The following is a 24,067-nucleotide window of genomic DNA, read 5'->3' as shown; positions in this document are numbered from 1 at the left end:
AACTTTCGTTCTTTATCAGAATTTTAGTGAATGAAGGTTAGGTTAGCAGGGCCATTGGCACAGCATCCTTTCCTGGTCACCTGTGTCCAGCCTTCCCTAAAGGAAGGGAGAGTTTCCTATTAGTGTTGAGCATATTCTGGGTATGCTCTTCTATTCTGACACTTGATTCCAATTTTTTTTTTCTCCTGGGTGAAAAGCAGTAGAAATTAGCAAGCCAGATGAATGCTAGCTTCACTTTGTGTCCAAGGTTGTTATGGTCCTGACCTGACCCTAGTGGTATATAAGTCTGAATTGATGTGACATAGCTGTGAGGCAGAGAACTTGCTTCCAGGATCAATAGAAATCCAGCTCTGAAGAGACTGGGCTCATTTTAATGCAAAGGTTTTTAATATTTTGATATATTGAATTTTAATATTTCAATAACTTTTAATACATTTGATTCCTTTGTATTTTGTTTTTAAAAAACATTTTTCTGAGAAATAGTTCGTAGGTTTCATCAGAGTGTCTAAGGGGTCCTTGGCACCAAAAAAAAAAAAAAATGTTCCTGTTCTAAATGACATTTTGGGTCTTTTTTTTTTTTTTTTTTTCCCAGGCCTAGGATCCAATTTATCCTTAAATCCATAAGACTGAGTCCAGGTCTGACCTGCTTCCTACACTTAGCAGCATTTTCCTCTTATTTCGTTCAATCTCTTTGACCATTATCTGTGAGAGATATTAGAAATAAGACATGTAGCCTTGTCTCTCTTGGCTCTGGTTGAAATCATCCGAGTCTTTTATTTCTCAGAACCAGGCTGATCTAGTTCCTGCTCTTTTTTAGGAGACCTAAGGGAAAGCCACAGACCATGTCAGAAAGTTAGGCCTGGCTCCTCTTTCCAACTTTGGCCCATCTATTTTGCTTAGGGCTTTGTACTCTTGCTACATGTGATCATTTTCTTCTTCCAGAACGCAAATGGTGAGGTGACGGACTTCCTGAGCTTCTACACTCTGCCCTCTACCATCATGAACCACCCAACCCACAAGAGCCTGAAAGCTGCTTACTCCTTTTACAACGTTCACACCCAGACCCCACTTCTAGACCTCATGAGTGACGCCCTGGTCCTCGCCAAATCGGTGAGGGGTTGGCCTGGCAGAAGCAAGGGTGGGTGAAGAGCCAGGGCCAGACACTCAGAGCTCCAGAATGGTAGCTGCTGGCAAGAAAGAGGAGACTTGATATTCCAAGATCTTCTTGCTCTGCTTAGGTAGGATCGAAGCTATTTTCTAAACAGCCCTCCAAAAACTAGAAAAGGACTTTCCAGACAATCTGAAAGCCTTTCTGAATCCCTCCTGATTTATTTCAGTGAGTTTGGTTCTCATGGGAGGTGCTGCCAAGGAGCCTGAATAGCCAGGCCTACTCTGAGAATAAAGTTTCTCCTACCATCTTCCACATCGTGGGAGAGGGCAGGTTGGTCTCTATTTTGGTGAGTCATTTTTTTCTGAGGAGACTGTGTGCATAACAGCTCAGGCTTCTTTGAGAATAGGTCCCCTCAACAAGTCTCCCAGTTCAATTTGTATTTATGTGTGCCAAGTCCAGTGTGAAGGACTATTAGGAAGTGCATGCCAGGAAAAAAAAAACAAAACCACAGCCCCTGTCTTTGAGCTTATGGGGCATGTAATTTGGGAAATCAAATACATGTTATAAAATAGCTTAAAAACAATTACAAAGTAACATGTCACCAAGTGCAAAATCATAAATTAAATATCAAATTTTTTAGGACATAAAGGCAAGATGGAGTCAGGAGGGAGCTTTTCTAAAGAAAATTGGATGTAGATTTATAGGAGAAAGGTTAAGGTTTTCATTCCAGTAAAGGGAATACAGTATAAGTTAAGTATCAGAATGAGCAAACCTTGTGCCTGTGGCATTAAGGAGGTTAGTTTTAGGGGAGAAGCTCTGCTGGGGAAGTAGTGAAAAATACAAAAAGTGGAGCGATCAGATGATTGAAGGCTTAGAATTTTAGGCTAAAAAGTGAGGTCATGAAGCTGTAAGAGCATAGGAAGCCACCGTGGATGGTGGACTGAGTGGCACGATGAAAACAATATTGTAGGATAATTATTCTGGCCTAGCTGGCTGTCCTTGTTTCATTTCCCTTCTCTCTCTGCCACCTGCACAGAAAGGATTCGATGTATTCAATGCACTGGATCTCATGGAAAATAAAACATTCTTGGAGAAGCTGAAATTTGGGATCGGAGATGGCAACCTGCAGTATTATCTCTACAATTGGAAATGCCCCAGCATGGGAGCAGAGAAGGTAGGCACCCACGGACCCAGCTCCTCTGAGTGGCTGAGGTTAGGAAAGGCCCCGCACTAGCCAAGGCATCTCTGGCAGTGTCTGTGCTTCTCACTCCTTTGGGGTAGGTAGCCCTGTAAACTGGTATGTAGGTTCTTTGGAGCTCTGGACCTTTTGTTATGAAATATCCTCCTGGGCCCTAAGGAAATCAAGACTTCCTGATGTCCTGACCAGCAAAGCCAGCCTGACCCTGATTGTATGTTAAGTAAAGGCCGTCCCTCTGGGGGAAGAGAGAAAGCTCACAGTAGGAAGGTATTGCTATCAAGTGAGCCACCTCATCCTTCTGTAGGCCTTCTAGGCCATTTTAGGAAGCCCAGAGGACCCAAGACTTTATGGCCGGCCCAGCTGAGCTTTTCAGAGCTGCCTTGGGAGCAGAACCATGCTTATAGAGCTTACTGGGGTATAGCAGAGTAATTGACTATCCAGGTACTGTATACATGCAGGGAGTTGCCCAAAAGAAGGATGGAATGGCTCACCTGGTAGCAACACCCTTTCTCCTCTGAGCTCTCGCTCTCTCTTTCTGGCAAAGCCTTTGTAGGCTTACCCTTCACAGGCAACTCCAGTGTTACCATGCCTAGACTTATCACAATTGTCTGTGTGCTAAGGAGAACAGATCTACCTGATATGCAGCTCCCTTCACACATCAAAGTCCTGAGTAACCATTTACTTTGCTTATACCCAGGCATGCTTCCTCACTTTGGCTGGAGCATTGACCTCCTCATATTGTCTTGTGTGGGTGCTACTTTGGTTAGGGAGGGAAGGGGTGTTTCTTCTGTCTTGTTATTGGTGTCCCCCAAGCCTCATCCTAGGAGTCCTTACCTGCTGCTGGGGTAGTGGTTTGGTTAACATTTTTAAAAGGCAGCTGCAGAATTTTATCCCTGACCAGTATTGCTTTAGGACCCAGAATTAACACTTTTCTCTGATTAACACTTTTCTCTGACATTTTAATGGAGTACAAAAATCTCTTAAAGAGTAAAAATTCTCTTCTTGTCAGAGAGATTTAATACAAAAGTCCCATAACATCTGTGTTAGTCCTTTTTCTCAAAAAAAGAGCTTAGGTGAGTTCCCCCAGAGGGTTTCTTCCCTCCCATAAAGTCAGGCTAGTTTTGTGCCAATTGAACTTCTTTTGGATCTTCAGGATAGCAGTGGGAACAGCTCAAGTCTTTGGGAAATATCCATCTTAATCTTGCCTCTTCCTAATGGATGTCCTAGGTTGGACTGGTGTTGCAGTAATCAGCTGCCAATGAAAATTGGACAAAGCCACTGAGAATTCAGAGCAGGACATGGAACCCGCCGCTGTTGGTCTGATTTTCATGGAAGCGAGAATCCCCAGCTGAGGGAACAGAACCGAACCAGCTATACCAAACAGCCACTGACTTTGACAATTGTATCACAACGGCGTAGGCTGTCACTTCTGGTGGCTTCTCTGGTCTCTGTTTTCCAATTAATTACATCCTCATGCAGCCATGATCAAGGGAATGTAACTGCTGAAACTAGCTCATGATTGGCATATTATGGAGTTAACGGGTGAATAATAAAAATATATATATTATATATATATAATATTTTAAATATCTTTCATGTTCCAGATTTACAAGGATGTTCAGTCCCTAATGAAAAGCTGTGTCCAACAGAAATCCTTAAAATAAGAACCAGAAGTCAGCATATTAGTGCCACCAGTCATTGCTCCCTGAAGATCGGCATTGACATTTGTGGGGGGTGGATTGGCGAAGATGAAACAAATATGAGCAACCTGTCCCTTGGTTCCCATCTGCTTTGGGAATAGAACCAATGAAAGGGGGGAAGTATGTAAGTAGGAACAAAGTAAAGTAAAAGAAGTTCAGATCATTGCTGAATTCTATGGATATGCTCAGGGTTGGTAACGTGGCAGATGGCCTACTGGCTGATTCTGAGTCCCATGAGTGGGACTATAGAGTAACAGCCAAGCCCAGGCTGCTAGTCCTTCCACCTGGGCCCAAAGAGCAGCATGGAGTCTGTTGGAAATGGGTAAGAGAGAGAGTTATATGGACACAGCTCTCCTGGGCAGTTCCATTAAGAAATTTAACTTATTTCCTGCTCCTTCCATTACCATCATTACAGTCTCTACTCTTTAGGAAACTAATTTGTTGATTCTATTTTAAAGGGCTATCTGGATGGTGGTTGCCATCCTTTGTAGGGAGAAATTTCCTGTGGGATGTTATATCTTCTGCTTAGTGTGACTATCAGCTTGAAGGGAACCTCAGACCTCCTTGTAGCTTCTGGGACAGTACTGAGTGCACAGCAGTGCCATTGCTGTTAACTGAGTCCAATCCTGTTAGCAGTAGCACATAGCTGCTGCCCAGGGTACGTGTGTGCATGAGTGACAACTGTCAGGATATGATGATGCCCATGGGGCTGCTCACCCAAATGCCTTTCTGCGACCAGTCATGAGCCCGTGCCTTCCAGTTGTTCTCATCACATTAACCATTCCCTTCTGCCTGTTCTGGGTATCCTCTGTGTTCCTTCCCCAAGGGGTGGCCCAGGGAACAGCTGGAACTGGGGAGAGGGATATTGTTGGTTTTGGACAGATTAAGCAACTCAGCTATAAGAAAGAAAGGGGGTTTTCATGCTCTTGTCTTGGCCTATATATCAAAGCTGGGTTGTATTTTATGCTTTTAATGGCCCTTGACTTTCCCCAAAAAAGAGCAATATAATTGTTTTTCAGAGGTGCTGAATGGAGTAGGTTAGGGAGTGTTGTTTGGCAAAATTTTGTTTTCATCTAAGTATAGTCTCACTGTTTTTGTTCTAGAAGGGAAAAAACTACCCCAGTGGTGGATAAAGAACATGTTGTACAGGGGTTTTCTTGCTGCTTTTACCTTTTGGGATCTTTCAGGTGAAAGTAAAACCTCAATTGGAAGGCCAGGCCAGGCCATCTCTGGTCCCATTGACTGAAGCCACCTTTGTCAGAAGCAAGGGTTTGTTCCAAGGTATGGATTTGGTTGACATCTTCAGGGGGATATTCTGAAGATGAGGGTATTTTTGTATGAATTTGGCCATAATGTGTTTGGAGATTAGACTAATTGGGTCTTGTTGGAACTGATGGAAATCCTGCTTGCCTGTAGACTATGATAGGAATGTGTCAGAGTCTCTACACCAGTGGAGTTGTTTTTTTCAAAGCTCTTTGGAGCCCTATTACTCCATTTTTTTCCCCATGTGAATTATTTTTAAAATAACACTTACTGCTTTAAGACCCAGTGGATAATAGTAGATCTTTGAGCCCCTTGAAGCAAAGCTACCAAGACCAAAGCAGCTGCCTATTAAACAGCAAGACTCTCAGAGAAAATTAAATAAGAGGGGACAGGAAGCCAAAATCCCAGACTTGATCTTTTTCACAGAAATTCAAATCCACCAAAAACTAACAGGCCCAATTACCTAGTTCTTTCCTGCCTTAGACAGTGGGATGAAAAGGGAAAGCCCTATACTTTGAGACCTGCTTTGAACCACCTCAGACAAGGTCATGATGGGGGGTAGGGGGATACTGTGGGATTGAAGATGTTTTTTCAGTTGTCTCAAGCTTTCTCAGGGGATGAGAAGATGAATTTGTTCATCTTGTTAACCTGGATCATGAAATTGGGAGTTTTAACTCCATTAGGAAAGACTTTTTTCCAGGATTGTGGAGGGTAAGGCCTTTGTATAGTTGGCACCATGTGACCAGGTGCGGGATCCTGAGCAACAGTTCTTTGGTCTGCTCACAAATGGAATTGTTTTTCATTTAATCAAAATGCCAAGACTTTGAATTCCCATGATTCTTTTCTGCTTGCTGTGCCATTTCATCTAGATCTTCGAGAGTCAGCATAGAGTTGTTATTAACCTGGTGTTTGATCCTATCCTCTACCCCACCCTTGGGATTAGAGGGTCTAAGCCAAGAAGGAAGAACCACTTTGTGTTTCCAGGTTTTCCTTCCAACTCTTAGAGTAACTGGAGAGACTGAGGGATAATGGTGCCATTACATCCCTAGGGGGGTGCTAACCAAAGGGGTCTTATGGACCCAGGTAACATCCTGTGATTTCCTGTGAATTTTTGCTCCTTTTTTGTGATGCCCTGGCCCACTGGCCTCATATATTGCTACCCAGGTTGGCTTTTAAACACATTTTTTTCCCAAAGACTTCTTTGAGATTGTTCTCACCCTGCAACTGCTGATCTGTGGTACAGTTTGGTAGGCTCCCACCGCCTCTTGTGATTAAAGCCCTCTCTTGCCTGAGAGAAACCTGAGAGAAGGCCTCCTGTGAGACAAATTCCTCCTTCACCTCAGTCACCCTTTGCTGCATAAATCCTATTCTGAAGAAGCAACTGTTGCTTTGCTCCAAGGTCAGAATTAAAAAAAAATGCCAATCCATTCCACTTCAGTTTAGTGGATCACACTGAAGCATTGTGGGTTGCCCTTCAAGTCTGTGAGAGGGAAATTAAGTCTTGCTTTTTCTGAGCTACCTTCAGCTTCCTTTTCTTTCCACTTTTTTCTGGCTTAGGCCTCTCTGGAGTTTAGATGGAAGTTTCCTTATGGGTATTGAGGTATCCTGACCACATCTCCCAAAAGAGAAACCATTAAAAACTAAGATATATGATAGACTTCAGTGGTCTTTCAGGGGAGCTGGGTCAGGAAGACTTCATGCTACCCACAGTAGACTAAATAATGATGTCCCAAAGCAAGTGGATGATGAACCTTCTGGGGTGTTGCTATCTATCTAGACTTGGGCTGACAAATATGATGCCCCAAGATAGGGAGAAGACAGTTGTCTCCTCCCAGAACTCCCTGCTGCTTATATGTGGCTCAGCTGGGGTGGGAGATGAGTGGGATTCTGGTCCTCCTTTGAGAGCCATGTTAAGGGAGACAAAAGAGTTTGTAACTTTCTACTGTATGACTCGGCAGAACTGAAAAATGTGACTTTGGGTGTCCTTTCCTCCCAAAGGTGAGGGAAGGTGGGGTTGCCACTGAGAACACTGGATGATAATTAAGCAGGTGGGCCCTGGATAATGGGGGAGGGGGGCTACCTCCCTGTGGAGGAGGCTTCTTTGAATGGTGCCCAGTGGAGGAAATGAAGCTTCACCTTTTTGCTGTCAAGTTTCTTGGTACGTTGGGGTGGGGGTGAGGACATTTGGAAGGGGAGGTTTGATGAAGTGGCTTCCATTTCAGAGGAGCAAGGGATAAAGAAAAGAAGTTTTGTGTGGCTGGTCATGAGTGATTGCAATTTCCTTAATTCTAATAAAGCAGCTGAAACCCTTCTGCTTTAGTGGCATTCCTGTCGGCATCAGGTGGCATTGGAACAGGAGGTGAGATTGGGCGGGGCTGGGTACCCTCCACTGACGGATACTTCTCCATGACAATGCCAAAGGGCCAGAAGAGCTCCGGCTTTAGTCCCGTGACCACAAGCCTAGGCCAGTTTGGGAGACTTGCTTTGGCTTCTACTCTTCCTTTCAAAGCAGATTTGGCTTTTTCCTCATTCTTTCCCTGCTCTCCAGCCATGGTGGAGCCGCTGCTGTCTCCAAGGGTCATTCACTGTGAGGAGGAGGAGAAAGAGGCCCCAGAATAAGCTCACTCCTGGGAATGTCTGCCAGCAAGAATGAGTTCCCTTGCCTGACCTACCTCTTTGACTACCTAAAGGGGCTCTCCTCTGGAAGGAACTGAAGCCTAAGCCTGGCCAGGCTGGGGAGTGGGCACATGATCAGCTTTCACAGTTTGGGCTTAACAGGTCCTAAGGATCTGGAGGAGGCTGGGGTTTTGTTTTTTTGCAGGAGTAGTGCCTGGCTGCTCTTGGTAAATCCAGTTAGCCTGGCCTCAGGGATGCCCAGACACTGTAAGGTGCTGGAGTCAGCAGGGTTAAAGGGACAGCACAATTGTGACTGCTTTCATTGCCTCCAGTTGTAGCCCCTTAATTTGCACATCACCTACGATGGCCAAGTTCATCACCTCCTGTGGAGGCAGTCTCTCCATTGGCCTTTCCAGGGAAGTTAGGCAGTGTGGTACAGTGGGGGAAACTGAGTCAAGAGAAGAGAAGTGGAGTTTAGCGACTAGTCTAGCTCTGTGAATGCTGATGCAAGTCAAATAACTTTTTTTTTTCCTTTGAAATAGTGAATTTCAAATGAGAGAAGGAAGGTGAAAGCACTTTGTAAATTGCAGAGTGCTGTATGTGTGTGACAACAGATGCCATGATCCATCCCCTATGAGCTAAGTTGTAGACTTGAAAGGGCCTTATTTTAAGGTCATGGAGCCAGGTACTGGGGACTTAAATCTAAGAAACTAGACCTTTTCCTCTGTTTTTGCTTAGAACATAAAGACCTTGAACCTTGGTGCTCAACTTCTAAAGCAGAGCTTCTGAACATTTTTTGTTTACCTGGACAGTGATACTTATGGACCCCTTTCTCAGAATCATGTGTTAAGTGCATCAAAGTATATAGGATTCTAAAGGAGACTGATAATATTGAAACACATATCTCAAAATATTTAGAAAAACAAGCTTATGGACTCCTGAGGAAAGAACCCCAGCTCTAAAGGCTTTTGCCTCATAATTGAGCTTCCAGCTTCAATGGCTGGATTGAATCTCCTTTGATGACTACAAGACTGTATTCTTCCCTAGGAAGTTACATCCCTAAAATTCAGGTGGGGTTCTTGTCATATCAGCCAAACCCTCTTACATTTACCTTTGGTTGAGAATAAAATCATTCCATTTCCCAAGTTCCCAATTTAGGATTCATTCTTATCATTCTTTCCATCTCACATTACATCATTTGAAAGGTGGTGTACAGTATTTCTCACATCCTTCTTGTTCTCTATGCTCGTACTGTCATCATCTTGGCCCTAGATTATTTCAATAGATTCCTAATAAAGGGAACCAGCCTCTCCTTTCTAATCCAGCCAACAATCAGCCATCAAATTGATGTTTATAAAACTCCAGTTATGTTACTTCTCAGTTTAAGAAGCTTACAAAACCTATTACCTCTAGGATAAAATAGAAAATCCTGATTTGGAATTTAGAGCCTTTACAGTCTGGCCTCAGTCTGTCTTTATAGGCTGATTATGGTCTCCTAGTAATTTCCCCTCTCTGCACCTACACAAAATATCACCTTCCTCTTCTGAATAACATTTGCTGTTATATATACCTAAAAAAAGGTAAGCCTTCCCTAGGTTAATTATCCCTATTTTCCAAATGTGAAATGGTCTCCATTAAGTTTTTAAATCTTCCAGGGGTAGGAATGCAATGACAAAGAAGTAGATAGAAATGTTAAACTCTTTATTCTTTATACCATTCATTGTTATGTAATACTGCTTGCCCTTGAGGAATCCACTGAGCTTCAGGGTATCCCCAACTCCTGGCCTCCACTTTCCCTGGGAGAGTGGAACCTACTGTAGATCCATTCCAAAGAAGGGGAAAGGGCATTAGAGACATTGGGATCAAAGTGTTTTGATGCTTTTGGCACTATGGGAGTGCAGAGACCAGGACTTTAGCCCCAAGGACAGTAGGGACAGTTGACCCAAATTTACTCTAGGTCAAAAGATCATGGCCTCAGAGACTTATTTATTCCCCAGGACACAGAAGCACTCTGAGCATGCAGCCAGGCCCAAGCCAGGCTCCCACTCATATCCACAGATCTCCTTGCTTTAGGGGGAATAGCCAAAACATCCCCTTCCTCAAAATCATGCCTCTGGCTCCAAGAAGGAAGGCAGGTTCTGGATTTTAGCTGGTGATGAGGGAAATCAGTCACCTGCCCCTCACTGATTTTTGATCTGAATGTGGACAAAGAGTGTGGCTGGAGAGAGAGAAGCTCCATCCTCAGAGTATAAGTGGATGTGTCGGTACCCTGTGGGAGAAAGCAACAGGTGTCAATCCTGCCCTGTCCCTTCATGTTATCCAGCAGCAAGTGCTGGGAAAAGGAGCAGCCAAGGGAGTCCTGGGCCACAGGATCTACTTCTCACCTGGCCCTCCCCTCCCCAGCCCTCTCCTCACCTTGCTTTAGGCTGCACAAGGGCAGGGTGAATTGGCCCACGAAATCATCAGAGGAAATGGCATCATAATCTTTCACTACAAATCGGACCAAGGCCAGCTCTGGAGCCCGGAGGGTGAACTTGAGCGTCTCCCCCCAGTAAGGGTTAAATCCTGTGAACAGAGAACAGGGCTTCTCAAGCTTCCTCCCACCCTCCCAAAACATACCAGTGTGTGTTAGAACCTGTCCCATCCCTCCATCCAAGGGAGCACAAACCTTCCCTGACCCACCTCCTTCTCCCCCACTTGCTCCCAATCTGATGGTGTGCCCAGTCCCTGAAACTGCTCCCATTTATCCACACACACCGTTGTTGAGTACGTAATTGGTGTTTTTCCGGGCACAGTCCCTAGGTACGCCATAGATCTCCACCCAAACCAGCGGGTCCACAATAGAATTTGGCTTCTCTCTGTTCAACTTGGGCAATTGCTGAGCTGTTAGCACCTGATGGGGGGAAAGGAAAAAGCATAAGGGGGGGAGTGCTCTACAACAGCCCTTTGGATCCTGGAGTTTAGTGCTACTCCCAGCTCCCCCCACTGAAAGCCTTACTAGAAGTCCAGCCCAAACTCTCCTGGCATTAATCAGCTCCCACCAGCCCTATCTCTTTCCACTTCTCCCAAGGCTTCTGCTTTTGTCTCTACTTCATGTTGACTAAGTACACCTGCCTGTACTTGTCTTTACCTCACCTTTTCCTGCTCCTTAGCTTTTGCAGAGATTATCTTTAACCCCTGTACCTTTCTCCTCCCCAGTCTTGCACATTTCCTCTAAAAACCATTCCATTCCTTCCCACACCCAGTTTCACCCCCTCTTCCCTCCTCACTTTCCCAATGAGTGTCTAGAGCTAACTTCTGCTGAAGGAGTCTGCTTCTTTGGCTGAGGGATGCTTTTTTCTGGCCATCATCAACCCCCCAAGGTACTAAGCTCTTTAGGTGGAGCAGCCTCATGTCTTGTGCCAGATGAACAAGGTTTTTTGTGTGTGGTCCTGACCTTGATAATGAGGGTGGTCTGGGGGGGCCCAGGGTGTTCAGGATCAAAGGTTGTGTCTTTTTGACGCAGAAAGTCAGGTTTCAGGACATAACCACATTTTCCATTCACCAGGAAGCGACCGTTATTCAGGTCCATCTCATATCCAGGAGTCTGGAAGTTCAAGGCCACTGTGGGAGAAATGGATTGAGGCAGAGGGAGGGGGGATCCAGATCTGCCTTCACCTTTTTTTGGTCTGTTTTTGGTTTTTTCTTTTCCGTTTGTCCCTGGTCTCTGCCATGTAGCAGGGCTTGCCCAAATACTTGTTTACTGAACTGAATTCAAGGATCCTGCTGGTTGCACAATTTCCTTCCCTGTTGCTACTCAAGCCTCCCACAATTCTGTCCTCTTCCACCCCTTTTCCCAGGGCCCCCCTTCCAACTAGGCTCAAACCTCAGACACCAGCCTGTGACACTATCCATCCCACCCAAAGCACTATATACTGCCCTAAGCTGAGTCAGTGCCAGAAGAGACAGGCAGGCAGGGGGACGCTAGGGAAGAGAAAAAGTCCAGTTAAGGGGAAATGGGCAGTGGGGTGGTCTCAGAAAATATCAAGGCAAGCCTGAGTCCTACCCGCATTAGTCTCCACTCTCCCCAAACCCCCAACACACACCCCCCTTTCATTTCAGTTGTTTGCCTCTCCTGGTATTTGTACAGAGCTCCCCATGCTCTCCTGGAACCCACTTGGGTCCTCCAATTACCAGCTTCCCTAATAAAGCCTTTCCTATTGGCACAATGGTGTCTCCTTCAGCCTTCCCACAGGCTCTGTCTCACTAGTTAGCCTTTGAATGCCTTGTCCATCATTCTCCCTTACCTCCATGTGGCTAAGATGTTCATGTGCCCTCCATCCCCTGTAGCTTACCCAGCTGGCAGCCCCCATTCCACATCTCCTGGGGGTTATAATTGGCAGAGGTCATCTTGAATCCCCATGGATAAACTCTGCATAGGTGGTAAGTGTTACGTCGAACAAAGCTGTTTCCTGAGAAGGTCAGGCATAAAACTCTTAACTCCCCTTCTCTTGCCCACCTGAAACCCTTCCCTCCTTAGAGGGAAACAATGCCTGGACTGGCACTTGACATACAAGGATCCCTTGACCAGACCAGAAACCGGCCTGTTCTAGCCATTCTCAAGCTGGAAAGGATTATCCAGCTACCTAGTACTCCTAGAGATTTCCTCATCCATCATACCCTTTCTTCAAAGCCTGGTCGACCCAGCCCACAGCTCTCTCTTTTGCTTCAGATAACCTTTAATGTTTTGTCTGTTCTGATCCCTTTGGCACAAACTGCTTTAATGTTTTGTTAGCTTGAAGACCGTTAACTCGTCACTTGTAGACTGTCAAGTTCCATGAAGGCAGAGCCTATATCTTAAGTTTCTGTAAGACATGAGCACCTAAGGGTTCCATAAATACTTGGCTTCTGTGTCCCTAGCTTCCTACTCCCACCCTAGCCTTAGCCCCTCCCAGGGGATTCTCTCCCCTGGTCTCCGAAAACCCCTTTCCTAGATCTCCTCCTGAGTCTCTCTAATCAGGGGCCTCCCCATATTCTTTTCCAGCAGTCACCCCCACCCCCACCCTTGGACTCTTACCATCTTCTTTGATGAATTTCCTGGCTTTGAGCTCAGTGAAAGAAGGGACCCAGCAGGGTTGAGGGTTGATTCTAGGCAGTTTCTCAACTTTTAAGGCACAGCAGTAAATAACCAGGTCTGAGAGCTCAGAGGAGATTTGGGAGCTTCTCTTGGTCTGGAAGGTAAAAGCAATCCCAGCCTCAGGCTCAGACCAAGCTCCAGGGCTGAGCCAGCCATTTACTAATCTAAACACCAACCATCTAGAGGCTTTCAGTAGACCCCTGCCTGGACTGTTCTTTCCTTCCCACTATCCCAAGTCAGATGTCCCATGTTAAACAGCAGGAATATTTTCACATATACGGGGAATAGGGGAAAGAAGGGAATCCTGAAGTCAGGATGAAAAGAATAGAGAAAGCCTGACCCCCAAAGAGATGAAAGGAGGAGAAATTATATATGTACAAAAATGTAGTAGCAGAAAAACCTGAAAATTAAAGGATACCTTGTCAAATGGGAACTGGCTAAACAAATTATGGCATAGGAATGTATAAGAATACTATTAAGCTCTTAAGAAACAATGAAAGAGATACCAGCTGTGTGATCCTGGGCAAGTCACTTAACCCTGACTGCTTTGGGGGAAATTTTTTTTAAAGGGGCAGGTAAGTGCACAGGAGTCAGGAGGACCAGAGTTCAAATGCAGTCTCAGACACTTGACCTTATTGTGCGATCTTGAGCAAGTCCCTTAAGCCTGATTTCGTTGTAAAAAAAAAAAAAAGAAGAATGAAAGGGATGGCTTTAAAGAAATCTGAAAAGACTTGCATGAACTGATAGAGTCAAGTAAGCAGAAACAGGAACAATGTATATAGCAACAACGTTAGTTGTTTGTCCTTCATTGTCTCAAAGAGAAGGTGATGTCATGGCTTGCAAGTAACAACAATATTATTAAAATGAACATCTTTGGGATAGCTGGATGGCACAATGGTAGAGAACTATCCCTGAAAGTCAGGAGGACCTGAGTTCAAATTCTGCCTCAGACACTTAATACTTCCCAGCTATGTGACCCTGAGCAAGTCACTTAAGTAACCCCAATTGCCTCAGGAAAAAAAAAGAAGTACAACTTTGAAAGACTTAGGAATTCTGACCAACTGGATTACCAAATGTGATTCACAGAAGAATGGCAAGGAAATGTGCTATCCACCTCTTGACAGAGAGGTGATGAACTCAGACTACTCAAAGGAAACAAATTTTTTTGGACATAGTCAATGTGGAAATTTGTTTTGCTTAGTCAGGCTTATTTTATTACAAGTTTTTTTTCTCCCTTCCTTTTTCTAAAAGAGGGAGGGAAAAGATTTTTGTTAATTAGGAAAAAAAACTTAGAAAAAACTTTTAAATAGATAAAAAATAATTTTATTTAAGAGAATAGGGAAAGAATGGGACAAACTCTTATCTTTTTCTCTCTCCCCTTCCATATTTTCTTCTGAACTCTGAATTCCCATGTAGTAAGATACTCTCAATGTTTCTCTGGATCTCAACCCCCAACTTACCTCTTTATTTCGATTTCCAGCTTCTGTCTCTTCCTCTTCCTCCTCAGATTCCTCAACTTGTTCATCCTGTCCTTCTTCTTCTATATAAGATAAGCCGGATTCTTCCAACTTAAGAGTGGATGATTTGCTTCTCTTTGTGAAAGATTTGACTTTCAGCAACTGAAGTGGTAAAGCCAAAGAAGATAGATTTCAAGGCTCCCTATTTTTCTCTTCCCATATCTAGTTTCCCTCTGCAATCCTCCAAACCAGGATTTCTTAACCCTTTTTGTGCCATTAGACCCCTTTGGCAGTCTGGTGAAGGATATGGGCCCATCCTCAAAATAATATTTTTAAGTGTATAAAATAATACTAGTTATTATTAATATAATTCAATATGAAGTAACATTATGTTATATAATTCAATGCAATTATGTATCATTACTTAATCTAAGATAATTCAATATCATTATAATTATTTGAAAGTGGTTACCATAAATGGATGCCCAAGTTTGTAATCTGTTCTCCTTTTTCCTCTACCTCATATACTCACATATAAAAGTATGTTTTCTAAACATTTATTTGCCTTTGTGGAAGACACTAGATGGCAACTAGGTGGGTCAATGTATAGAATTCTGAGTCTGCAGTTAGGAAAACCTAAGTTCAAATGTGGCTTCAGATACTATCTATGTGATTGAACAAATCATTTAACTTGTGTTACACATACTGATGATACTACTACAAATGATACTAATTATATTGAAATAGTTACCAAAAAAAATTCATGTACCCCAGGTTAAGAATACTCCCTGCTCCAAACCCAATTCTGCCATGGCTTAAGGTAACATCTTTTGCTAAGCCCTTGTGTGGAGATTGTCTTTGGGAACTTTGAAAATGATCTGTCTGTCCCTTGGTTATTCTGGAGTTGCGAGGTCATGAGAACACTGTTTTGTGCTTTCTGTTTTTATGGGGGAGGGAGGAAGAAAAAGGGGATGAGGGGTGGGTTGTTAGGACTTATGTAGCAAATAGCTACAAATTTAAGTGGAACTTTCAAGGCTGATCTCCCCCACCCCCAACCATGTTATCAGAAGGCTGGCTGAAATTAAACCAATGAATTCCCAATGAGTTCAATTCAGCATATATGAGTGGACATTCCAGCCCTGCTTGGAATGATTCTAAGATATCTCTTTTTGGAACTGGACCATAATGGGCTTCAGACCTAGAAAAGATCTTAGACCTAGTTAGGTCTAGATAGAATAAGTTAGAAAGGACAACCAGGCAAGAAGTACAAGTTTTCTTCAAGAGATACTTTGAATAACTGAATTTTATCTGACTTAGTATATTCTCTGTTTCCTCCCATTTTGTTATTGAGTTCATGACCTCATGAACCATACTGTCTCTGGGATTTTCTTGGCACTTTATTGAAGTAGTTTGCCATTTCCTTCTTCAACGGGCCACATTTGAACTTAGGTCTTCCAGCATCCTATCTACTGAGACATCTAGTGGCCTGTTTTCTTCCATAAAGGCAAATAAACTTTTAGAAAACACATTTTTGTGTGTATTTTGGGATAGAAACAAAGGGAGAACAGATTCCAGACTTGGACATCCATTTATGGTGGCCACAGTAAAGGAAGGAGATTATTATGGAACTCCAGATCTCTAAAACAAGTGAGCTCAGGAAGCTGGAAGAAGGTTTAGTGACCAGTGAAAGCATACAAAGCAATGAAAGTTGAACAATTTGAGTCCCCAACAGTTAAATTTCCCACAATTTGATGTAAGCAGAAAAAGAGTCCAGAATCATTAAAGTGTTGAATAAAATGATGAAGGCCTAAACCCCAGGGCTGGATTTTCCACAACCCATCCCTTCTCCCCAAGGATAACCCCCACCCAGATCTTGAATACCATCCTCATCCCCCCCAAAAAACTCTTATCTTCTTCCTTCTCCCCACTTGATGAGAAAGACCCAAACTAACTCTTCCTTCTGTTGCTTCCTCGAAGTCCTTTCAATAAAATCTCAGCTGACCTCAATAGCTGTGGGGACCAAAGGAGATTTTTTTCCCCAAAAAACATCGTAAGAATATAAAAGGAGAAAAGGGTCCCTTTCATTTTTTTCTGGGCCCATTCCCTCATCTGTAAAATGAAATCCTTTCAAGCTCAAAATCTCTGGTCTAAAGATTCTTTCTTCCTCCTGTGGGTCCCACTCTACCTATGTAATCCTTTTTATAGAATAAAAATCTCCTCTAGCTCAGCAATCTCCTGAATTGGTTTTGGTGGAAGCTGGGCTGGGGATGGGAGGAGAAATGAGAGAAATGTTAGAACATTCAAACACCATCAAGCGGCAGCTAAGTGGTGCCATTAAGTGCTGGATCTGCATTTAAAAAGAACTGAGTTCAAATTCAGACTCAAATGTTTGCAGCTGTGTGAGTTTAGGTAAGCCATTTAACCCCTCCCTGTCTGCTTCAGATGAACAGTTTCCTCGTCCATAAAGCAGGGATAGAAATAGCACCTATTCCCAGATTTGCTATAAAGATCAAAGGAGGTAATATTTGAAAAGTACTTTGCAAATCTTAAAAGCATTATGTAAATGCTAGCTATCATTGAGAATAAATTTTGAATTACAGAATATAATCCAATAAACTCAATTTAGAGCATTCAATTGAGAAAATCCCAAATCTGCATGAGGGTATTCTGAGGTGGAAGAGGCTCCATGGGCTGGACATTATGGTACTCCAGACCTTTGGTCATGGTTTGAAAACTTAAATACCACTGAACCAAGGGACATGTTGTTTTCTTCTAGATTAAGGGTTCTTAAACCTGAAATGCATAAATTTAAAAACTGGGTTATTTTTATAAGTGTATTTCAATAAAATTGGCTTCCTTTGTAAGCCTATTAATAAATGTTCTTAAAAACATAATTCGGAGAAAAGGTGTATAGGCTTTACCAGATTGCCCAAGGGGTCCACAATACAAAAAAGGTTAAGAATCCCGGGAAGAGAGCAGCTAGGTGGCGCAGTGGATAGATCACAAGCCCTGAAGTCAGGAGGACCTGAGCTCAAATCTAGCCTCAGACACTTAACACTCCCTGGTTGTGTGCCCCTGGGCAAGTCACTTAATCCCAATTGCCTCAGGAAAAAAAATGCCAGGGAGGTAGCCAGGATTAAAGGGGGAAAAAATAACCAACAAAAACAGTCTATAAGGAAGCAAAGAAAACGTGGACATTCATTAATATAATCTTCTCTACTATTATATATCCTTTCTTGAACTGGTAATTTATTGCTATATATTTTGATTCCTCCTTGATGTTCTTCTGGGCACATGACAATGTTCTCTTCTGTTCTGTTTTATTTTCTTTTTTTGTTTTTGTTTTTTCTACTTTTAAAAATACATTTCTTAAAAGAATCACTAAGTTATGATTTCATATGTGTAATTGATGTATCACTTTGCCTTTTCAATATGAGAAGGAAGAAGATAATTTGGAATTCAATTTTTAAAATAATAATCCCTATTAATGTAGTTATAATAACTCCAGTCATCTTTCAGTTGTGTTCTATTCTTCATGACCCCATTTAGGATTTTCTTGGCAAAGATACTGGAATGGTTTACCATTTCCTTTTCTAGCTCATTTTACAGATGAGGAAACAGAACTAAATAGGGTTAAATAACTTGCTCAGGGTCAGAGGGCTGATAATTGTCTGAAGCCAAATTTGAACTGGGGAAGATGAGTCTTCCTGACTTTGGAGCTGGCACCCTAATCACTGCACCACCCAACTGTCCAATAGCTATTGTTTATGAACTTATGTGTTCCCTGTTGCTCCATTAATAAACCATAAAAGATCCACTCTTAGATGGGATAAAAGGGGAGGAGGGAACAGACTTGGGGAGACAGTTATGGTGGCAACAGATAATTAGAGCAGAACAGAAAGCCTTTGAACACTGAGAGAGAGTCAAGCCAGGACTGGGAAGCCCCCAGAAGCTGGTTCTGTGATCAGTAAAGAATTAGTACAAAACAAAAGACAGAGACCCTGGAACCAGGGAGTCTTAGATTTGGAGTTGGAAGGGACCTTAAAGGCCACTGAGTTCATCCTCTTCATTGTAAGGACAAAGAAATCAAGGCTGAGGGAGGTTAATCAATTTACTTATTCTGGTTCATATAGTTGGGAAATATCTAAGAAAGGATTTCAGAATTTCAGATTCCAAGCATAGTGTTCCAAGCAGTGTTCACTTAGCTGCCCAGGCAAAGGCCTCCTGGACCTGTTCCAAAAAGGCCCTAGAACCCTCAGGAAGCTGAGGGAAACTGTAATTGTGAGCTCAATCATTCATAGTTCCTTGACAAAGTGGATAGAGAATTCAGCCTGGACTCAGAACTGGAGTTACAGGTACTTTCTAGCTGAGCAAGATTTTTTAACCACTGACTCAGTTTCCCCACCTGTAAAATGGGGATAATAACAGCATCTAGCTCCCAGGATTGTTGCAAGAATCAAATGAGATATTTGTACAATGCCCAGCATATAGTAGGTGCTTAACAAATGCTTGTTCCCTTCCCTTTCTCCCCAAGGCCTTTTGACCTTGAGGGTACCCCCAAACCTTAAGTTCACTTTCTTTGTCCTCATCAGGCAGATCAGACTGAAATTCTTTTTTCTGATGAACATTTTGTTTCTTGGCTTTCACTAAAATCTTGCCTTTCAGCTGCTGTGGAGTCAAGAGAAAAGTGTCAGTCCTTCCTCCCTTCTCTGTCCCTTCTCTTACCTAGCTCCCCCAATACAGTCAAACTCCCTACAGTCTCCCAATTCTCATCACCCCATTGTTCAGGGAACACTTCTCCTTCAGCCAAGATCTTTCTCCCCTCTTAGAATACCCAGTTTTTATTATGTCTACCCTATTAGAATCTCCCAAGCACAGAGCTGAAGGAGGGGGGTACCCTCACATGGGGAGCAGACTCCCCACCTCCCTCTTCCCCATCCCCATTCTCCAAGCCATTCCTGTGGGGGCCTCACCTCTGGAGAGGGCAGCTCCTTGGGAATTTTCCCATCCAGAGTTTCAGTCACCAGCATGTTCCCCAGGATGGTCCGTAGGTAGTGGGCCATAGTGGACTGCTGCTCCATCCCGCAGTGATTTTCCAGGGACAAGATGACAGGGTAGGGAGATTGCTGGTGGAGGGGAGCAGGTAGATGCCCAGGATCAGGGCTCTGTTCCAGCCTCAGGCTGAGTCCTATCCCTCTCAGGACAAGGAGCATAGGGGAAATGAATGGCGGTCAGAAACTACTTACTACCTATGGAACCTCTTGAAAGCCTGTTTCTGATTTGTAAAAACAGGAGGATTGAACTAGATAGTTCTGAGTTTCCTTCTAACTCTGTAACTAGATTATTTGGCATTCAAGGCTCTTCTTAACACACCAGTCCCATTATTGAACTCTAGTACAGATAAAACTGCTGGAAGACCTGAGTTTGAATCCTGCTTCAAAAATTTACTAGCTCTGTGACTCTGGGCGTTAGCTAGCCCCTGTCTGCCTCAGTTTCCCCATCTGTAAAGAAGGAATTGAACTTGTTGTCCTCTAAGGACCACTCTAAATCTGTGAACTGTATCGGCCTACTTACTATTCCTCATACATGAGACTAATCTCTGGTTTCTACATCTCTCCTCCACACCTAAAATGCCCCGGTCCTCATCTCTTAGGAGCCCTGGCTTCCTTCAAGATTTAGCCTAAGTTCTGCTCTTCTGTTTGAAGCCTTTCCTGGTCATATACTATCCCTCAAATACTAGTACCTTCCCCTCTAAAGTTATCTTGTATCTACTTTGTAGGTAGCTATTATATGTACATATTGTCTCTCCCATTGGAATGTAAGCTCTTTGAGGGTTTTCTTTCTTTCTTTCTTTTTTCCTTTCTTCTTCCTTCCTTTCTTTTCTTTACTATTTGCTATACTAATTTAATATGTACTAACGTATTATTTACTATTTCTTTGTATCCTCAGCATTTAGCACAATGCCTGGTATATAGTAGGTGCTTAATAAATGATGACGGATTGATCCTAATCCTATGAATTAAATAGCAGGATCCTTTGAATTCTGCTCCAACCCATTTTGGGGTCATGAGATAGGCTTTGGGTTGTTCCAATACCGGTCATGGCATGGATGGAGTTGAGGGGAGGTGTCTCCTCGGCGGGTGGAAGTCTTGGGGAAGGATAGGTGAGGTAGAAGGAAGTGGGCTGAGGCGCCCGAGGCAGAGAGAGGAGGCGGGGCAGTTGAAGTCCTGGGGGAAGGTTGAGGGATAGGAAGGATCAGGATGGGCACGAAGGGGTGAGACGGGGCAGAGCAGGGCTCACCGAGAAGGCATGGTCCCGCACGACGTGGATGACATCCCGAAAGAGGATTTTGGAGGTGAGCGTGTGCCCGTGATAAATGACCGGTTCTCCATCGGGCCCGTCCCAACAGTCCAGCTCCACACACCGGCAGCCCTGAGCAAACGCCCTGAGGGGCGGGGCCGTGGGAGGAGAGAGGACCCAGAAGGGATCTGAGAGACTCTCCAGAACGACCCTCTCATTCTTTAGATTAAGAAATGGGGGCTCCGAGAGGCGGAACAGCTTGCCCAGAGTCACTCAGCTCCTTTGTGGCCAAATCTAGCTTTCCTTCCACCTCCCACAAAGGAGGCTTGAGGCAGGGTCCCAGAGGGCGTGCAAGAGGAGCCGGAGGGAGAAGGAGCCCGTGTTTCTGCCACTAAGCGGCTCGGCCACCCTCGCACTCAGCTCCCCACGCTCCCAAGGCCGAGACACAGACCCCTCAGGGAGCCCCTTCGTCCTACCTGACGTAGGCCTCTGTGCTGCTGGCGCCGCCGATCTGGGACTGGGTCAGGTAGGTGTTGTGCGAGGAGGAGATAAAGTAATGAGAGAGGGGTTGGCTCATGTCTTGGTACACGCCTTGGTGGGTGGGGTCCAAGATGGCGCCCTCAGGTGACAGTAGGTACATCATGAAGCCATCCAGCATCATAAGGTCATGCTGTTTAGCTACAGGAAGGAGGAGGGGTCAGCTCTGGGTAAGAGGGAGTGGGACACCCCCAGGGCCCTGCCACCAGCCTCCTCCGCATCCCCCACCCGCCTTTAGCCCTTTCTCTCCTCATCCCCAATCGGCCCCTTCCTTTCTTCAGCCAGCTCTTCCTTCCCGGCCCGCCAGCCCGGCAGTCCTCTCCCCCATACCTTTCTCATTAAGCTCATAGGTATGGATCAGGTGCTGAGCGTGGGCCATCGTGGCTCCCTCCTCTCCCTGGTCGTGGAGGAACTCCAGAAGCTCAGCGGCGCTCAGGACTCGGTCTTCCCCAGAATAGCGGCAAAAGATTTGCTCCAGCTCAGGCCGCTTCAGTAGCCGTCTGAGGAACTCCTCGATTTCGGCGCCTTCGAGCCGCGCATTCTGAGAGCTGTCACACTCCTGGGGACACCGAGACAACTTACAGGAGGGGCCGAGGCTCCCCATCCCACTCCCCTCTCACCAGATGCCTTATCGAGTCCATAAACCACTCATAATATTTGTAGCCAGCTTTGTAAAGCAGCAGCTCCTATTTCCTTTATCCACATCAGAACGGAAGGCATGAACTGTCCCCATTTTGCAGATAAGGAAAACTAAGGCCCAGAGTGATAAAAAGCAAATTGACCCAAAATTCACAGCTAATAAGCATCAGAGCTGACCCTTGAACCTGTCTGGGACAGGTGGTGTTGTACAGCAACAAGATTATGGGACGATCAACTGTGATGGTCTTGGCTCTTTCAGTTCCAATAGACCCAGAGAGAGGACTCTAGGGACTGACGGTGGATCACAATATAGTATTTTTTGTTATGTTTGCTTATTTTTTCCCCCTTTTGATCTAGTTTTTCTTGTGCAGCATGATAATTGTGGAAATATGTTTAGAAGAATTGCACATGTTTAACCTACACTAGATTACTTGCTGTCTAGAAGCAGGAAGGGAGAGAGAAAAATTTGGAACAAAAGTGATGTTGAAAACTATCTGTGGATATATTTTAAAATAAAAACCGATTATATATATATATTTTTAAAGGTGGTGATGTAGAGGAAAAAACACAAACACTGTCCTTATAGCCAGTAGAAATTCTTGTCAGGCTACTTGAGACTTGAGATCTTTGAGACTCGGTTTCCTGGTTTATAAAAGGAAGGTGAATAGTACCAGATGACTCTGAGGTCCCCTCCCATCTCTTACAAGTTATGACCTCATGATTATCATTGTTACTGCTCCTAATATTTGTTATAGACAATGTCTTTTCACAAGAGCAGCATATCCTTTTCTGTCAACTATTTCATTTTATATCCTTCCGGAATTATTGTCCCATTTGACAGATGAGAACAATCAGACCCAGAGAAGTGACTTGTGCCACATAAAAATAGCTAGTTGTGGCTGTTTTTTTCCATAGCATTTCAAAAATCTGCAAATTGCTTAGAAAAGTGACCAAAATGTTTTAGTGCCATTTTTAGCTTTAATAGCTTAAAACAGTACTACAATTTTTGAGTTCCCTTGTTTTTATCCCACTTGATCTTCATAATAACCTTGAGAGGAAGATGCCATGATTATTATCTCCATCTTATAGGTGAGTAAACTGAGTTATAGAGAAGTTGAAATGACCTCCTCCAATGTCACACTGCTAGTAAACATGGGAGGTTTGGGATGGGGTGAGGGTGGGGGGTCATTCTTGGGTACTCAGCTTTAGTCTTTGGGCCTCCTGGCTACCTCATTTGCCTTCCATGGCAATAGAATGGTAGAACTGGGAGGAATAGAATCCACTTTCCTGAAGTCTTAGTCTAACTCTCTTCTCCATGTACTGTGCTATTGCCCACAAAAGCAAGATGAGGGAAATGTGGACAGGAATGGGCAGCTAGGTGATACAGTGGGTAGAGCACCAGGCCTAGAAAGAGGAAGACCTGAGTTCAAATACAACCTCAGACACTTACTAGCTGTGTTATCCTGGACAAGTCACTTCACCCTATTTCCCCCATTTTCCTCATCTGTACAATGATCAGGTGAAGGAAATGGCAAACTACTCCAATATCTTTGCCAAACCTCCCCCCCAAAAAAAAAACCCCAACCCAAATTGGGTTGCAAACAGTCAGACATGACTGAAAACCAACTCAACTTAGCAACAGTAATAATAATAAGGATTACTAATAAGGATAATTAAAGGGTTGTTGTGAAGTTCAAATGAGATATTTATAAAGCACCTTAAAGCAATATATAAATGTTATAGATAAGCTTATATATATATATATATATATATACACTATAAATATTATCACTGAGAGGCAACTGGGCTAGAATCAGGAAGATCAGAGTTCAAATTTGATCTCAAACACTTACCACCTATATGAACTTGGACAAGTCACCTAAACTCTGCCTCCTCAAATAGTACCTGCTTCCCTGGATTGTCGGGAAGATAAAATGAGAAAAAATATTTGCAAAGACCTTTGTAAGCCTTAAAAACTGCTCCATATTTTATAGCTATCATTATTATTATTAATTTATTATTGATTATTCATCTGTATGAAGAAATTGAGGTTTAACGGCTTACCCATGATCACAGGGGCAGAGGGAAAAGGGATTTGTAATGCAGATTTTTTGTCTTCATGTCCTGAAT

The 24,067-nt window shown here is 43.7% G+C and overlaps 2 protein-coding genes across 4 annotated transcripts in view; one reads left to right on the top strand and one right to left on the bottom strand.

Moving 5' to 3' along the window:
- The window catches only part of NMT1 (N-myristoyltransferase 1), a 54,544-nt gene extending 50,664 nt beyond the window's left edge, over nucleotides 1-3,880 (top strand). Inside the window, exons 10-12 of the mRNA XM_074261031.1 lie at nucleotides 943-1,110; nucleotides 2,148-2,285; nucleotides 3,537-3,880. Of these exons, the coding sequence (XP_074117132.1) occupies nucleotides 943-1,110; nucleotides 2,148-2,285; nucleotides 3,537-3,557 (327 nt within the window). The 3' untranslated portion in view covers nucleotides 3,558-3,880. The remainder of the gene's footprint in view (nucleotides 1-942; nucleotides 1,111-2,147; nucleotides 2,286-3,536) is intronic.
- Nucleotides 3,881-9,570: 5,690 nt separating this feature from the next.
- PLCD3 (phospholipase C delta 3) overlaps nucleotides 9,571-24,067 on the bottom strand; it is a 32,346-nt gene continuing 17,849 nt past the window's right edge. For 2 of the 3 annotated variants that reach the window (XM_074261030.1, XM_074261028.1), the window contains exons 5-16: nucleotides 21,629-21,857; nucleotides 21,238-21,439; nucleotides 20,762-20,906; nucleotides 19,435-19,587; nucleotides 19,025-19,129; nucleotides 14,465-14,623; nucleotides 12,945-13,098; nucleotides 12,223-12,339; nucleotides 11,325-11,491; nucleotides 10,646-10,781; nucleotides 10,304-10,453; nucleotides 9,571-10,157 (exon numbers count right to left, since the gene is read on the bottom strand). In XM_074261030.1, the coding sequence (XP_074117131.1) occupies nucleotides 10,069-10,157; nucleotides 10,304-10,453; nucleotides 10,646-10,781; nucleotides 11,325-11,491; nucleotides 12,223-12,339; nucleotides 12,945-13,098; nucleotides 14,465-14,623; nucleotides 19,025-19,129; nucleotides 19,435-19,587; nucleotides 20,762-20,906; nucleotides 21,238-21,439; nucleotides 21,629-21,857 (1,806 nt within the window). In that variant the 3' untranslated portion in view covers nucleotides 9,571-10,068. The remainder of the gene's footprint in view (nucleotides 10,158-10,303; nucleotides 10,454-10,645; nucleotides 10,782-11,324; nucleotides 11,492-12,222; nucleotides 12,340-12,944; nucleotides 13,099-14,464; nucleotides 14,624-19,024; nucleotides 19,130-19,434; nucleotides 19,588-20,761; nucleotides 20,907-21,237; nucleotides 21,440-21,628; nucleotides 21,858-24,067) is intronic. The other variant, XM_074261029.1, reaches the window with a different exon arrangement.

The sequence above is a fragment of the Sminthopsis crassicaudata genome, chromosome 4 (genome assembly GCF_048593235.1).
Source record: "Sminthopsis crassicaudata isolate SCR6 chromosome 4, ASM4859323v1, whole genome shotgun sequence".
In the NCBI taxonomy this organism is placed as follows: domain Eukaryota; kingdom Metazoa; phylum Chordata; class Mammalia; order Dasyuromorphia; family Dasyuridae; genus Sminthopsis; species Sminthopsis crassicaudata.
The sequence above is the reverse complement of the archived record's forward strand: the minus strand, read 5'-3'. Positions and strand labels throughout refer to the sequence as shown.